This window comes from Seriola lalandi, unplaced genomic scaffold (genome assembly GCF_002814215.2).
Source record: "Seriola lalandi dorsalis isolate HSWRI2012SDOR001 ecotype SW California unplaced genomic scaffold, Sedor1 jcf7180002054889, whole genome shotgun sequence".
NCBI lineage: Eukaryota > Metazoa > Chordata > Actinopteri > Carangiformes > Carangidae > Seriola > Seriola lalandi.
This window is the reverse complement of record NW_019525441.1, coordinates 1,049,826-1,067,268: the sequence shown is the minus strand read 5'-3', so window position 1 is coordinate 1,067,268 and position 17,443 is coordinate 1,049,826. Positions and strand designations below refer to the sequence as shown.

At 41.8% G+C, this 17,443-nt stretch overlaps 1 protein-coding gene across 1 annotated transcript in view; it reads left to right on the top strand.

Moving 5' to 3' along the window:
* LOC111671929 (protein O-mannosyl-transferase TMTC2-like) overlaps window positions 1-17,443 on the top strand; it is a 55,981-nt gene that overhangs the window by 24,007 nt on the left and 14,531 nt on the right. Inside the window, exons 2-5 of the mRNA XM_023429179.2 lie at window positions 4,051-4,666; window positions 14,532-15,366; window positions 15,950-16,064; window positions 16,928-17,013. Coding sequence (XP_023284947.1) covers window positions 4,051-4,666; window positions 14,532-15,366; window positions 15,950-16,064; window positions 16,928-17,013 — 1,652 coding nt within the window. The remainder of the gene's footprint in view (window positions 1-4,050; window positions 4,667-14,531; window positions 15,367-15,949; window positions 16,065-16,927; window positions 17,014-17,443) is intronic.

Sequence of the window (17,443 nt, the reverse complement as noted above, 5' to 3'; positions counted from 1 at the left end):
AACCAAAAAAAAAAAGAAAAAAAATTGAAAAGACCAAACCCGTCCTGTACTTTGAGGATTGTGAATGGAGTGCCCCGCAGCCTGCCTGCCTGCCTGCCCCATATACGATGGCTGAATACAAAAGACCCCCTTCTGTAAGAGCAATCACTCCGGGAGACCACTCTATCTGCACCGCTGCAGCGACGGGCCTCAATGGAGCCATCAGCACAGGCTCTGTTGTCACACACTCTCACACATGTGCACACACTCGCAAACACAAAGACAGACACCTTGCATGTAACTATTTATTCACACACACACACACACACACCAGTACTTTCAATCCATTCCCAAACCCTCATGGCTAATGCATTCTTTTCATCCTCCAGTGCTGGGCAGGAACAGGGAGGGAGATGAGTGGCTGGCGCTGATTTGAATATTTAAATTATTTATCACTAGAGAGTATTGAGAGCCAACGCATGCCAAGGGACACGAGGGAGCTGGGTCAGGGTGAATCTAGCCATGTTTTGGATTTGATAATGTTATTGCCAGTGGGGACAGGAGAGTGGGGAAAAATAAACAAGGCCACAGTTACAGATTTTGATCGACACAAGATTTATGTTTTTAGTAAAAGGTCAAAATCTTTATGTGAATTCTGAGGATAATCACAGAGCCTGTGTAGTAATGTGAGACTGGCCTGGCTTTCATACTCTCAAGACATTATACTCAGTGTAAATCCAGTATTAATAAAACTCTCAATGTTGATAATCATTACATTTCAGTTTGTGTTTATTGCTCTTGCATCCCGAGTCCTCCCACCCTCATGTCATACCCATGTGCTGCGCTGGGACCGTAAAACATTTTTATAAATAATGGCTCACTGTGGAACCTCAGTAAAAAAAAAAAAAAGGAAGAGGTTTGTAAACTGAATGATGTAATGCGCTAGGTCCTTAGAAATATCCGACAAGGGAGAGTTCCACTTTGGCTTCAGAGCCTGAGAAACACACACTTGCCTTTCTCCGATGGAGAACAATCCTGGGAAATGGAGGAATTTACGATTGCTCACGCGATGACAGGGCTGCAGGCTTGAAGGAAAAAACATTGAAATTAAATTAGGAATAATTCACTGAGCAATTAGCACTTCGACAGCAGATCTCCACCTGTAAGAGCCACTTTCTGTCCTTTTTATTTTTTTAATCTTCCTCCTTTTTTATTTTTTTGTCTCTGTCAATCTTTTGCTTTTACCTCGCCTGCTGGATTACTGTACAGGCTGTAGCTCCGTCTCTCTCCCTCGCTCTATGCACTCAGCTCTAAGTTGCAATCTCCAGACAAAGGAAGTCCTCGGCTAGGCCTCCCTGTCGCTGTCCTTTTCCCTCTCTGGTGTGACGTGCACAAACACAGAACCGGCTCCTAATGATAATCAGAACCCGAGAGAGGATTCAACTTTCACTGTGATTTAAAAGAAGATTTTTCTTTGTTTGCCCCGGTGCTGGAGTCAGCATGAATGTACTCATTAGTGTCATCTTTACAAAGCCTGTGATACATCTCATTGCATCAAGTTACTATCATCTTCTGTTAATGCGGCTGTGAAGCCCACAAATGAAAGTTTATTAACAATTCTTCATCCAGTTTGTTACAGTTGTTTTGTTTAAACTGCACTTGTAACTGACTTCATTAATTGCAGCATTTAAAATGAAGCCCAGGTATTGACTCAGTGCGGTGATTAGGTTATTCTGATGAAGCAGAAATAAATCAGCAGATCTGTGGAGACGCAGTGGTCGAGTCTTGCAACAGCAAATACAATCAACGACTTGATGACTTTTAGTTTCTGAGAGTTGCTCCTGTGATTCCATAGTTGTGGAACTTGTTGGTCAAAAATGAGATGTTGTCTGCAGAACACATTTTCACCACTGGACCCAGCCCATTGTTTTCTTTGTTTTGTCATTGTTTGTGTGTCTTCTTGTTTTCTTCCACGGGGCTGCATGGCTTCAGGAAAATAAAATTTACAATAGTCCTTTTGATTGACATTCAGCTTTTGCATTGCAATTTTGTATTTTGTGGCTGCGGATGATGGCATGCTCCAAGCTTATGCATAATGTAATGTGGCTCTTTATTTTTTTATTTTTTAGCAATTAATATTTGACTGGTTTGCCACCCTCAGGCTACAGGCTTAAGCACAGCCAATAAACTGCTACAATGACCGGGCTTCCAAAGAGTTAGATCTGATGGTGCTGAGTGGCCTGATACCTGCCAGAAACTGATATGAGATCCTTTGTCTCACTGTCAGTCGACAATCAAATTGCAGAACACTGAAAAAAACATTGACAAATAAAAAACACAAATTTAGAAAACTACAAGCTCCTGTTTATTTTCTTATTGAAAAATTTAAACAATAAAAAAAATAACATGGACTTGAAAGGTCATTTGTGATGATTTCAGTTTGACTTCGGTGCTGAAGCCTGGTGTTAGGGGGCATTGCCTACAGCTGAGTGTAGTTTTTAAAAGCCTGAGGCCAGTGTTTTCCATCCAGCTGCTGAGAGACATGCTGTTCTTTTTCAGGCCTTTAAATCTCTAAAGCTAATGAATTTCATCTTCAGCCTATGACCCACCCAGAGTTTTCCCCCAAATAAATCTGAAATTGTCTGAATAGTGAGAAAACACATGCTTTATATATTGTGTTAAAAATGAATCCCCCATATCAACAATGTATGGGAAACACTGGTTTCACTGCAGACTGTTTTTCCTTGCGTCCACTTCCCTTTAGCTTTGTTTTGTTTCGTGTTTGTTAGTTTTCTCGCTGGCACTGGCTTCCGACAGGCGACCTAGAGTCAGGAGAATAATATTAGCAAAGATATTTTTAGCGTTGACTGACAGTGTAATATGTATTCCAGCTTTATCATTGATCAAATTTCGGATATGATTTTCCTTTTTTTTTTTTTAAACTTTGTCTTGTAGAGGGATTCTCTTGTATGGCTCTGAGTTGTTGTAGCTGCCATCCCATTCATCACTCTCGATCCCTGTGGTGAACTCATTTGTTGCAGTCAGTGAGTGTACACGAATGCAGCTCGTGTCCCCGGTAATGATCCGCTAATTATGAGAATCCACAGCAGCCTCAGGGGTGTGAAGCCACCTGTCCATTTGTGTGTGCACGGGTACCTGTGACATATGTACATGCTGTGTGTGTGTGTGTGTGTGTGTGTGTGTGTGTGTGTGTGTGTGTGTAAGTGATTGAGAGCACATGTTTGTGGATTCAATCATATACTCTGTGGCCTGTTTATTACATTTGGCACGCTCATTGCATTTGTCTATTAAATTTTGCTTATGAGTGGATGATCAGGAGGGTGGAAAACATTATTCCATATGAGGCCGTAATATACATCCAGCATGTGTGTGTCAAGATGCAAGATGATGAGCCATTTGGAAATAATAAATTTGTTGTGGACATATGGTAAAATACTCAATTTTATAATATATTCTTTATTGAACTTAAAGTACTTAAAGTATCTATTTTTTTTATAATACCAACCGATCACATGACCACTTGTATAAGAAAGGGGTCGCTTATTGTGACTTATTTGTGAGAAATTATCATTTGCCTGTGCAGTTCCCCTGATCATTTTCATCCTCAGCAAACAGATGCTTCCTGCCCAATACAGAAACACAAATTCAAACGAATGCTAATGTGGGTTTGTATCTCCCGGATCTGTAAATACGCGAGTTGACTTTGAAGGTGTTTATTGTGTAAACATGTCAGTGTTCACAGCGTTCTCCTGCAGCCCCCAAGTGTCCAGCAAGTCAGTCTTTATGGGTTTAAAAACATAAAAACACACTAAATATGCAAATAACTCCCTTATAAAATAACAGCTACATTTGTCCCCGACCACATCCCAACAATCTGTCAACACAACACAATATTACAAAAAAAAACTAACATGAAAAGGATGGAGTGAATCAGCAGAAATGTTTAAGAAAAAAAAATCAAAGAAATGAAACCATTCATTCTCTTATAATGAAATATTGTATCTGATGATGTGTATGGTCAACAATAATTTATTTCTTCTGCTCTTCCAGCCGAGCCATCAAGACCAACCAGGACCTTCTTCCTGAGACTCCGTGGACCAACATCCTGTATGACGACTTCTGGGGCACCCTGCTCACCCACAGCGGCAGCCATAAGTCCTTCCGTCCACTCTGCACCCTCTCCTTCCGCCTCAACTACACCCTGCACGGCCTGCGTCCGTGGGGCTACCACCTGCTGAACGTGGTGCTGCACGGCCTGGTCACTGCCCTCTTCACGGCCTTCAGTCGCCCGCTCCTGGGTGGAGGATTGTGGAGCCTGCTGGCTGGTCTTCTTTTTGCTTCTCATCCGGTTCACACCGAAGCAGTGGCTGGTGTGGTGGGGAGGGCGGACGTCGGCGCTGCTTTGTTTTTCTTGCTGTCTCTTCTCTGTTATGTGAGACACTGTGGACTTCGTAGGGATTCGCATGGGGCCTTCGAGACGAGGAGATGTGGAAGCGGCTCAGTCACCTGGTGCTGGGGCTGGATGCTTGGATGCCTGTGGTGTGCAGCAGCCAGCATGCTGTGGAAGGAACAGGGGGTGACGGTGCTGGCGGTGTCGGCTATTTATGACCTCTTCGTATTCCAGAGACTCCGATTTCGCCAAGCACTTCTCCTCCTGTTGGGAAAGGTAAATGAATGCATGCTGCCGAGGCCGGTGTGTGTTCACTGACTCTTGTTTTGGCATCTCTACGTATCCAGTTTCCTCTTCCTTACCTCAGAGGCAAACCACAGCCAGCCAGCTTTTAATGGTTCCTGTGTGGTGGATTAAGTTTTTTTTTTTTTTCTTTGTGTGTGTTATGGTTTTGTTTGTGTGGAAATGGCGTGTGTTTGCTTTTCATTAGGAGTGTAATTAGAAAAGCTGTTTGCACATGCAAACCACACAGTTGGTGCATGGAAAGTAAGCTGTTCTCATTTGTCATCTGCAAACAGGAAGAAACTATATGCAGACAGGGAAGTTTTCCACTTCCTCGCAACACTGCAACCAACTTCAATTTGCAGCAGTAAATAGATGCACATTAATGCAAGGAAATCTAGATTAGGATCTCAGCCTCATTATGTGTACGTATGTGCGTTCATAGCCACAGACGCTGAGCAGGAAAAGATATTTTCAGGGTGACTTGTTTTTTCATTTTAAGGTGACAAAAAGGTATGTGTAGAAAAACAATAACACAGCCTACTCTGGTAAATGATTTGGTCCACTTGTCATGTAAGCTGTCCAAACATACACGAATGTACACACACACACACACACACACACACACCTAATGCTTCCTCTGCAGGACTCCATTTTCTCCTCCAAACTAAAGTTATTTGAGGAGGACAACCTTGCTGCAGTGACTCATCTGATTATGGGAATCAGTATTTGACTGGAAAGCCTTGCACAGGCACTCCACATTTGATTAGAGAAACAGCTCCTTAGCCAACATGATGGCCCTCGTAAAATGCATAACTAGCGTAATAAAAAGTCCCCTTGGATTTACGGAGCAAGGGCACTCTGGCTGTATGTGTGTGTGCATGTGTGTGTGTGTGTGTGCGTGCGTGTATCTGTTCAACAGGATCTTTTCGTAGTGGTTTGTGGAAACATCTATGAATACCTCTGTTTGCAATATAACCTTGTATTGTGCATCACCAGTGTCCTGTTGAAGTTTCTGTTGTGTACAAACTCCAGTCCATGTGTGGCTGTCGTATTCGTGCTGTCAGCATCCAAATGAAAACACGTTCTACCTTCAGATGTTCGAGGCTTTACCGTACCTGTGGGGCAGCTTCTCCAGTAGTTGTTTCTGGCAGAGTGATAACCCACTACTCTTATTAAAGGGCTTGCAGTGAGCAGCCCAGAGAGATCAGAGCGGGGAGCAAGAGGGAGTTATGATGTTTTTTCTTCTCTGCGCTTGGCAGGAATGACTCGCACGTGTGTGCTTTCACAACCGCTAGACCTTACCAGATGCAAAACAACACCTGTCTTTCAAATTGTACTCTGCCGTCTAGTAAAGCTGCTAAATCATGTTAGAGTAGCTACGCAGCAGGAAAGCGGATGTAACTCATTTTCTGATGGGGAGACAGACAAATGTATAATACATGTTGTAAACCAGAGATAAGAAAGACACACTTAAAACTTGAACACATCAAAATACTTTCGATACTTCATGAAAAAATGTACTTTCTTAAATCACTGTAGTACGTATGGAGAGTACCAAATAAAGGTCTTTGGTTTCTAGATAAGTGAAAAGTAAAGTTTTGTCAGTTTACGTTAGGCTCCACATTATCAACAAAAAATCATGAAAAAGATAAAAAAAATCAAATTAACTAAAACTCTTACTAACTCTTAATAGGGATGATGGGATTGTATTATCACAGGTTCCCATGATTGTGTCAGCCTCTGTAAACACAAACTAAGTAAAGACAGAACCTGGGAAATGAAACCACAACCTGAAAGACATGGAGCACTACGTGCTCCCGTCTGTTGCATTACAGTCTGAAAGATTTCATCACCCTCAGCGCTTGTCAGAAGCCCTTATGAAAAATCACACTTGCCTGTGTATTTATTACGCAGTAGAGCAGGGATATGATCAGCAGCCTCCACCTCTCTGCTCAGACACAATAGCCCTGTCCAGAATCTCTGTGCCAGCCTGGTGCCAACCCCACCCCCAGCCCCAGCACCTCCCGCCACCACCAACACATCTGGCTCGTTTATCACTCTGGCAATGCCCTCCTCTGTTGCCCCGGTCACGGTTATCTTGGCAGGGAGCTCGTTATGTGCCGGGGCCAGCCATGAGGGCAATCATTTCCTCGATTATGAGCCAGACGTCTCGGGACGCATGGGAACACAAAAGGGAGAAGGATATCTAGAAAGAATAAGTGAGAGAGAGGGAAACTATGCTCTCACTTCCTTTCCTTTATCTGCTCTTGGTCTTTCTCACCCACTGCGCCCTGAAAGCCCTTGGACCACTTGTCTTCTCCTGTATCACACTCTGCCACTGAGGCACTATCAGTTGCTATTGAATTGGATAGCCGGTGGAGAGATTGCAAACATTCATGGTAGAGAACAATGCAACATGTGAATTTTTTTTCTATCCAAAATTTTCCATTTATTCGAAGATGAAGCAAAAGAATGAAAAATCCTCCACATCACATAACCTGACCGCTGCCGCACAGCAAGCCACAAACAATAAGGAAATGCAAATTGGCTCCGATGTAGCAGGGGGACAGCTGCGCTTCGACCAGCACTCCATTTCTCATCCTATTAACGCCCTAATCAGACCGAGATGAGATTTCAAATGAGACAAGGTAGGACGGAGGGAGAGTTAGAAAGTGATAGATGGAGACAAAGGAAGGTGTGGTGTTAGCGCTGCAGTCTATTGAGAAAGCAAAATGAGTCTTATACGCCAGGATCATAAGAGCATAATGTCTTTGTTCTTTTCACTTTTAGTCAGAGGCAAAAACAAATTGCTTGATGAATGAGGCTCCAGGCTTTAGACAGGGCCCAGGGAAATAGCTTGCATGAGGAAAAGTCAAAGATCTCTGCGTTGCCTGAGGTAAACCGTGAAACCTTGGCGGGCAAGATTGATTTCATTAGAAGGCCTTTGTTTCAATGGAGCGCTGGGATTTTAAGCATTTACTTGATTGGAAAACAGAGATGTCAGTGACGATAACTTTCAGAAGTCCTGCATGAAAAGCTTTTAATCAAAGGTGTGAAATTTAAATATACTTCCTCAAAGAAAAACTAGACTGGATTAGATCACTCCTCCTAATCCTCCATCATCCACACCTTTTGGATTTTTGTCACTTCATTGTGTGAACCTGGAGCCAAATGAAAGATGACAGTTCTACCGGAGGCACACGGACAATGGAGGGATTTGATAGTGTCCTTACCAGTTTGCAATTAAAGTGTTACAGACTCCTCGTCATCGTTTGTCTCAATGAGCGCTGCAGGCACGCAGATTAAGTTCAGGGTAACCAGCTGACAGCTTGATGAATGTTGTGCCAATTATCCTGCAGCAGAAGCAGTCGGCTGTGAAATGATGCCCTCTGTTGCAACTTCTGCAGGATGCTCTTCAGTTAGCTTGTTTTCATGTGCATGTTGGCCAGCCAGAAAGACATGTCTTCATTCTGTCTGACACATCAAAACATTGGGCCTCGTGCGAAAAAAACGTGTATTCTTATCTTAAACCACCTACTTTTCGCTGTGAGATTTTGTCATAATAATAAGTCACCAAAAAGTGTGTAAGATTTGATCATTAGCATAGTCCACAACACCCAAAGTAAGGCTGCCTGATTTTAGCCAATTTGTGGGACGTTTCATTCACAAAAATGTCAGCAGAGTGTAAAACAGAACTGCAGAGATTAGAGTCCTGCTGTCGAACACCAACAGACAAAAACATAACAAATTTAGCAATGCCAGAGGTGGTGTTAGTGAACCAGAAATGTACCACAGTAATATTGAAGCTAGGTACCAATAAACGTTTTGCCCAAGCAAAGCTGGTGAATGCAACAAGCTCCCTGTTTACACGTTGTCACCTGTGTAACATAGCCAAGTGTAAATGGTTCCAGGAAGTCTTAGAGATAGATTGAAATCTGACTGCTTGCATTCTAGCCAGTTGTTGAAAAGGTGTAAATGCATCTGTTTTCTCCAAGATTCTTGTATTTATTCCTCCAGAGAGTAACTCCGTGACTAAATGCTCCTGCAATTTAAACACATGCGATCGTAGAGAAGGTGTGCCAGGCTGTTTGTCTGTTGATTGTCTATTGAATGATCTATGTGAGTGAGGCAGCAGGTGAGTGAGTGTAAACAGGGCCTTGAATCACTTGAATGTGCTAATTAAATCTGTTAGTACCGCTGGTTCTTGCATGAGGCCCATTGTGTTTCTGTACTTGGAGCAGGCATTGAAGCTGTTCATAGTTCAATATGATAAAAAATTGATGGAATCTTTCAAGTAACCAAAACTTGGGTTAGCTAAGCTAAATCAGATGCACAACATCTCACCAAGAGCATTAAGGATCCTCATGTTCCACTAAACCCCCTCTAATTCTGATGTCCCTACATTACTCCAACAGGATGCTCTTAAAATGTCACATTAAACCCAGACAGCTCCGCTGCTTTGATCAGCTGTCCAGCATGCAAGGCTTCAACCTGTGACCCATCTCATTACAAGTCTCTGTGCCTGCAGCAGCAGGGCTTTCATTGGCAGAACTATGGGGTAATTAGGTCAGTCTATCAAAGTTAGTGCCGGCCATGCTGCTGTCTGATGGCTTGGGTGAGTTGCGCCAAGTCAGCAGAATCGAGAGCACATTAGAAAGCTGGAAAAAGAACTGCTTGCATGCCTCATTGTACCTTTCATCACAGTTTAGCATGTCAATGGTAATGCATCAAATATGAGCACTGCTGGATGTGTGTTGTGCAAACACAGTGTCCAAACGCTGAAAGACCTTTCCATACACATGTCAATGAGAAAGAATTACCCCACAGTAGGCTGATGTGGCTCCCAGTGCAACTTTAACTGAAAGAATAGTTGGCAGTTGAAGTTTTATTTTGGAGCTTCTCTCCAAGACATCTATAATCAATCACCATCATGTTTTTTTGGCGAATAAGATTTTAATTTAAATTTCTCAAACAAGTAGTCGAAAAAAATCCCATGCATGATCAGCCTCGTATGTTGGAAAGAGTTATGAGCAGTTTAAATTGGACATGACTTTAACAAGGAAAGTCCGGAAGATTGTTCCCCTGCTGTCTTGCGTCAGTCCACAGCAGCTTTAAACAGTGCACACATGAAGTCAGCCATGTCCCGCTGTTTCTTCAGACATGTTTTAAACACTCTGCATGCTACAGTGTCAACAGGCAGACCACACACTTCTGGGATTAATAAAATACGAGCTAATGATGAATAGCACGGTTAAAAGATGAAGGCTTGGGAGCTTAAGATTGTATGTTTATGTGTGGAAAGAGAGAGATGGGGAGAATAAGAGAGGGGTTAATTCGAGAAAGAAAGTGGATAATAAACTAAAAAGAGAATAAGAAGTAGTTGAGGGAAAGCCACAGAAATTGACACTGAATTTCCAAATGAGGATCCAAAGTGGAGGAGATATGTGGAAGAGAGTTAGGTTCAAAGGCTTGGAGCGAACGGGATGTTACGTTTGACAGCTGGCTGGGGATTATGCCAGCCATCCTCCATGGATACACAGTGATTTCATGAAGGTCAATCAATCATAGCTGGAACTAGTTCCCAGGAATTTAAGTCAGACACCAGTCAAGCTGAAAATGGTGAAATCTCTCATCTCTGCCGTTTTGTGTTTCAGTGGCGCATTCTTCATTTTTCCCACTGTTAAACTTGTTTGTAAATATGATGCGACATTGAAATCCAGGACTATTTACTTCAAAGGAAATCTGCACATATTATGTCTTTTTCTATTAGTATTAAGTGTTTTAGTATTTTTTTATTATTAGTATGCAGTACATACTGTATAGAATTATTATCTATGGATTTGGGATGCAGCTTATGGTTCACACTAAGTTTGCGCATTCACACAAAGTAAAATCAACAATAAAATAAAGTGTCATAGAAAGCAGAGTGAGCCTCATAAAGGTTTCCACATAAAATTTAAATAATTTCAAACACCTGTCTGAAAGTGAGCACAGAAGGTAGAGCTCCCTGTATTAGCCATTGTTGCTCACAACATAGGTACCTACTCGAATTTTTCCTTAGCATGGCCCTCAGTCTCAGAGCGTCCACAAATGCCTGAAAAATACTAGAAATATTTCTCAATTGAAGTTCTGTGGTTGAAGCGAAGAAATAAGGAAAATAATTTTCTTTTCTTTTCACTTACACGAGGAAGCAGAGCATATTTTCTCTTTGCAGCGTGGCTTGTCAAACGCAGGTGTAACTCATAACCTTGATTAGCTCTGCCCTGGCTGCTGTGCATGCTGGCGTAGTGGCAGAGCCGTCGTTACTGTGATTAGTTACACCTGTGCTCCTCCCGCCAGTACACGCCATTGGAAAGGTCTAAGCAGTGTCCGGTATTTTGTCAAAGTTTAGCTGTTTTCCAAACTGAATTCCCAGAGCAGATTCATAGATCCTGAGGTAGCTTTTTATTTTTCATTTTTGGATATTGAGTCACTTTTCTGTACAAAATGTATGAACAGTTGGAGATTAATACAGTTTTGAATCGCCACAAAAGCACAAAATAGCTAATATTAATAGTTGTATTAGTCAGGATAGCACCCTGCCAATATTCCTTTTACTGTAGAATCACAATGGAAGCTGGAATTGTTTGGAAAATCAATAAATCAACAGCTAAGTAGAGAAGTTGAAGGACCTTTTGGAGCAATTAGAGGCTGCAGTTGAGTAGGGAATAAAAGAGTAATGCTGGATCATTGAAGACCTATTTTCAACGGACCACAGAAGACTCTACTGAGTGGAGAGGAAAGGTCACACCAGACTTCAGCAGTATTGGTTTCCACTCTTACAGAAATCTTTCCATTTCATGGCTGCTTCAAATGACCAACCTGCAACCTGTTGCCTCTAAAAACAAGCTTATTAAAAAAAAAAAAGCTTATGTTAGGTTGGCTGGGAAACTACTGCTGAGTTTGTGAATTCATGGTCATACATCTTTGAAAAGCTGAACCAGCCTAGGCTCTGCAGTTTGAAGTGTTTGTGTGTGTGTGTGTGTGTGTGTGTGTGTGTGTTTTTGTGTGATTGATCGGGAAGTCAATTAAGGAACGATTTAGAAATAGACAAGGCAGCGAGGGGTAAAATGAAACTCATTCACCTAAATACCACAAATGACTCTCTTGCTGGAATTGGCTTATCCTCTGATACCAAGCAAAATTGGATTTCTCAGACAGTTTCCTCCCTTGACAGACAGTATGGGCTCATCCATCAATACGCACCCCCCTCCACCCATCCCCCCTTTGTGTAAAAGACACTCTCTCTTATCCTTTGTGTACCACCTTTCAGCTTACAAATCAATATCCAATTTTTTTTTTCCACTCTCAGTTCCTCACTACCTCTCAGGGTTGCTCCTTGAACTGGTCTTTTTCCATTTTATTACTTACAAGTAGCTTTCTGTAACTAGCTGAACTTCCCACCTCCACCTCAAGGAACATGCTGTTCCATGTCAGATCTGGAGAAATCAATAACTGAGCTGGAGCCAGAGGGTCAGGCGAGTCAATGCTAAACCTCTTATTCTAATCCTAACATAGGGTCTGTTATGGATAACTTGTTTTCCGTTATGGTTCCTCAAAGTGCTCACGTGAGCTTATTCATGCATTGTAAGAGAGGGAATATTGCAGTCAAAAGTTTATTAATGAGACAAATGAAAGCTTGTTCTTTGTGCGCTGTATGGCTCTTAAAAAAGATTTTATCTGCCTATTGTGCAATTCATTTAAAGAGGATTATACAGAGTCTAAATTATAACCATAGTAGAGTAAACTCACTTGAGAGATAAAAGCAGAAGTAGGGCTACGCTGGATCAACACTTTGAGTTATAGAGGCTCTGGTGGTGATTATCAGTTATATCAAGCCCAATACTGATAACACAACTACTTGACCACCAATATGTAAACTTCTGTCCTGTGTAATGATACTACACAGTATAAACAGCACTTACTGTACCCAAGCATGCAGACACACACATAGCACTAATTCCCCTGGGACAGGTTCAAATAGAGTTCATATTACAGTGGTGCTCGAAAAGAATAAATGGGCTCAGAAAATAGGACGTGAGCAGCATCTCTGTGATCAGCACTCATGATGTTATGTTGTATTTAGTCCACTTGGTAAACTCTGGGAGGAACATGATTAACAAGCACTTTTTTTTCTTTGGTCAAGGCTTTGCCAGGCTGTCTAAGTCTGTGCTGATGTGACATTCCAGTTTAATCAGTCTTAAATGAAAAAAAATGAAATCAAATTTACTTAATCTGGGCAAAAAACACACCACTAAATCAGATTTAAGCAGTAATTGATTTCAGAAAGTATCATCAAAACGTGGTATTGAAGAAGTATGACATCAGAGCGTCTGACGGACAGGAAACCTAACAAAAAAAAATGTCTCGCTGTCATCGGTCTCAACAGCTACGCCCTCCCATTTTTCTCCCATGTAATTTTACAAGTCGGTGTACAAAGGTCAACAGGTCAAGGAAATCATCATACAATCTTGTCACATCTTAGCAACTGTAATGCAACTTCCAGGCTTGCAGACATCTACGCAGCCATGGTGAAGCAACTGAAATGAATTATACTTTTGGCCCTGGAAAGTACCACATAGTTCCTGAATTAAATTTATGCATCAAAGACATTTTCCTCCCTTTTTTTTTTTTCTTTTTTAAACAGTCACCCACCGAACGCTCTCTATATTTGCTTCCAAGTATCTATCAATACAGCCATTAGGAGTTTAACATAATTCTGAGCTTTTGCTATTTAAGCTTGGAAGTTTATAAAGAGACCATTCAGTTTAAGTTGCAGCCAGGGCCCGAGTGGCTTGTGACAGTTTGGTGAAAGGTGTTGCGTGACCTAATGGTGATCATGCTACAGAATTAATGCTCTTATGAGATGTAAACAGCATCTGCATACCAACACAATGAAGCCTAAGCTGATTACAAGTCACACTCACTGCAACCCTGACAGGCAACGAGGAAAGTCTTAGGACGAAAGCCTCTCATGCTTCAAATTTACTTCAAAGTTGACCCCAACTAGGTCAGAACTGAAGGGAGTGAGGATTACTTATGTATGGAAAATTAAAGAAATAATCCTTACTTCACATCCATATGGAAATGTGTTGATTTTGCTCTGCTATTATCTTTGATTTTTAACTTTGGGATTTTCCCTTGTTATACTTAATAAAACGTTCTTGACATCTAAGAATTTACTGGCAAACCAAAAGTAAAATTCAAAACGATGCATCTTTCATCACTTTCAATATGACATATTACATTTAAAATGATTATTTCTTGATATAAACAGTCGTATTGTTGCTGACCAAAAGTGACAATCCATTACAGTGCACAGCTGTGCAAATCCCAGTGTGTCTTTCACCAGTCTGAACATGTCAGATTTTACTATTTTCGTGTAAACAGAGCTGTGTTGTTTCTGGCTGTGGTATATTTTAATTTTGAGAAGTATGCCAGTGTTACAGAGAACTGTATAATTGTACATGAGTGCGGTTTAAGCCCCAGACAGCTATCAAAAACATTCCAGAGATTTCTAGTTTCTTTTTCTATATACTGTAGCAGCAAAATGATAAATCAGGGAGTTTTCTTTTTTTTCTTTTGCGGAGGCGGATAAATCAGACCCAAAATGCTCATACTGATTTGCAATATCACAAAGAAAGGAATGTGTGTATTAATATCTTGCAGTCTACAGAGATAAAAAAGAAAATTAAAAATAGGTCTCTAAATGAAAACAACATCAGGTGCTCTGGAGCACAGACAAAATGCTGTAGCTGTGACTGAAATGTTATCCTGAGGTTTTTTTTTTTTTTTTTTTTTCTCTCCTCACTTCCAGAAAAAGAACATCAGTGTTTTGCTGAGTCTCGGCATGCTGGCTTCCTGGGGAGTGCTTCTGCTGTCAGCTCGTCTCTATTGGATGGGCAACAAGCCTCCCAACTTCTCCAACTCTGACAACCCTGCAGCTGACTCGCCACACTTCCTCACGAGAACGCTAACGTTCCTCCACCTGCCCGCCGCCAATGCCTGGCTCCTGCTTTGCCCCGACAAGCTCAGTTTCGATTGGTCCATGGACGCCGTGCCCTTGGTCAGATCCTTGGCTGACTGGAGGAACCTTCACACTGTTGCCTTTTATGGTGGATTTATCTTTCTGGCTTTGTTTGGCCTTCGTGGTCACACCTCCAAAGCCAAGGAGACCAATGGGAAAGCCCATGTTACTAATGGGAAATCAATCACTAACGGGAATGGTTTCCATGCTCCTGACACAAACCATAACACAGACCAGGGGCCGCCAAAGACCACCCTGAACGGGTCAGCTGGACTTCACCACTGTCCTCCACGGACATCCCTGCCCCCTACAGAAAACCTAGTGCTATTTTCATTAAGCATCCTGTCAATGCCTTTCATCCCAGCCACCAACCTATTCTTTTATGTAGGTTTTGTAATTGCAGAGAGGGTCTTATACATTCCCAGTATAGGCTTTTGTTTACTGGTTGCTGCTGGTGCAAGAACCTTATATGTCAGACTGAGGACTAGAGGCTGCAAGGCCTTACTGTTGTGTCTCTGTATGGGACTAGTGCTGCTGAATGGACTCCGAACTGTTCAAAGAAACAGGGACTGGAGCGATGAGGAGAATCTCTACAAGTCTGGGATCAGTGTAAATCCTGCCAAAGGTAAGAGAAGGGTTCCAGGTGTCAATGGGGAGTGAATTCTTTGTCAGATTCTTGTTTAATTATACATTGATTTAAATATGATAAATATTGATTTATATATTGATTAAATTCAATATGTACAGGGGTTTTGCTGCAACAGCCTTTCTTGGACTGGTATGACCAGTAGCTAGCTTATAGTGGCTAATGTTAGCTAATTTTGGTAAACTTTTAGATATTCCTGTACAGCTGATATTAGGGTGTCAGTTTGCCTTTAATTAGTTTGTTCTTTAATTCCCTAACTTAAGGTGCCCTGTGGAGGTTTTGACCACTGGCAATGTCTTTATGAGTGATTACTGGCTTGGCTCGTGAGGACGCACAACACTATAGACATTCTCTATGGTGGTTTCACATTATTTCACTGACATTAAAAGCATGTAAAGCAGTAAAACCATGTATACAAGTAAATGGCAATTATTTATGATTTAGATAGCTGGTTGCAGATTATTTTGGCTAAATGACAGCAACAACAGTATTTTTTTAAATGAAAACCAACATTGTGTTTTTCCACTGAAAGTGCAACTTTTGACTGACACCTCTCCCGTAGCCTGGGGAAACTTGGGGAACGTACTGAAGAACCAAGGCAAGATGGCAGAGGCGGAGAAGGCGTACAGAAACGCTCTGCACTACCGAGGGAACATGGCTGACATGCTGTATAACCTGTAAGTGTTGGAGATGCCCGTTCCGCCTCCTCCTTCCTCCTGTTTGCAAAGTCTTGACACAAACGAGTTCTGATTCCTCCCATCCATCACTTGAGATGGCAGCGGCAGAACAAGAAAGGCTGAGAGAAAGAACGGAGAGAGGAGAGTGACAGACGAGAAGGCGAAAAACAAAAAATAGATCTAATACAGGAGGAAAGATGCAAGTGAGACACAGAGCAAGGCATGATGCAAGAGTGAGGCAAAGAGGAAGTAACTTTGTGTCCCAGGTGGCTCTCCTTCTACCTTCTGCTACTTATTTGATTAGTCGTGGTTTGAAGGGCTTGTGGGAGAACACAAAGCCACTTCCAATCCTGCAACGCAAGGTGTCAAAAGCACCAAACCCTCACAGCAGACCCGTGTCCCCTGCTCTCATGCTGACACTGTTTTTTCTCCCCAGTCCTCTCTTCCCTCTCAAGTTACGAGTGTCAGGAAGCTGGCAGAGCAACATAGAGAGAAAGAAAAACCGAATGATGGGGTTTTTTTTTTTTTTTTTTTTTTGGTGTTCTTTAAAAAACAGAGTTGCTATTTGAACATGATGGATGGTATATTGGGGTAATGCTTTGGTATTTTTGGTAAGGGATGTAGAAGCTGCTGTGTTTTTATTTCTTAAAAATCAATTTGACTTGCTGTAATTTTGGTCAAATCTCGCTTTTGCCTTCACAGCTTTAAAACAGCAAGACAAATCCTCTGCTCTGCCGTCGGTGGTGTTGTAAAATGTCTCATATTTTTGCTTTTATTTTTGTGTGTGTATATGTGTGTGTGTGTGTGTGTGTGTGTGTGTGTGTGTGTGTGTGTGTGTGTGTGTGTGTGTGTGTGTGTATCAGAGGTTTGCTGCTGCAGGAGAATGAGCGTCCTGCTGAAGCACTGCATTATTACAAACTGGCCATTGGGAGTCGGCCAACACTGGCATGTAAGTAAACTCCAAAAAACAAAAGAGAGAGAGATTTTGTAGCTGATACATCAAGTGGTCAGGAAGAGGGAAAGAGTAATCGGCGATTAGATGTTCTCACATGTTACTCTGGTTTGGCTGAGTTTTTGTTTGGATTAATTAGATATGAGCTAAGGATCTTTTATTGGATCACCATCGTGCTCCAATTTTGATGGTGAATTACACGTTCTTTTGTCACTCGGACATTCAGAAGGCCGTATTCAGGCCATTTCAGCTTGAAGGGGAAATGATGAGATTCAATGTAACGCTCGAGTGCTCACATGTCATTTACTGTAGCAAGGAGAATTTTCTGTGAGAGGGCAGGTCTCCACTCTGCTTGATAACCTTCAGTTCTTCCTAGCTTCCCTATAGCTTAATCTCTCTTCGGCCTAATTTATTTTCTATTTCTTTT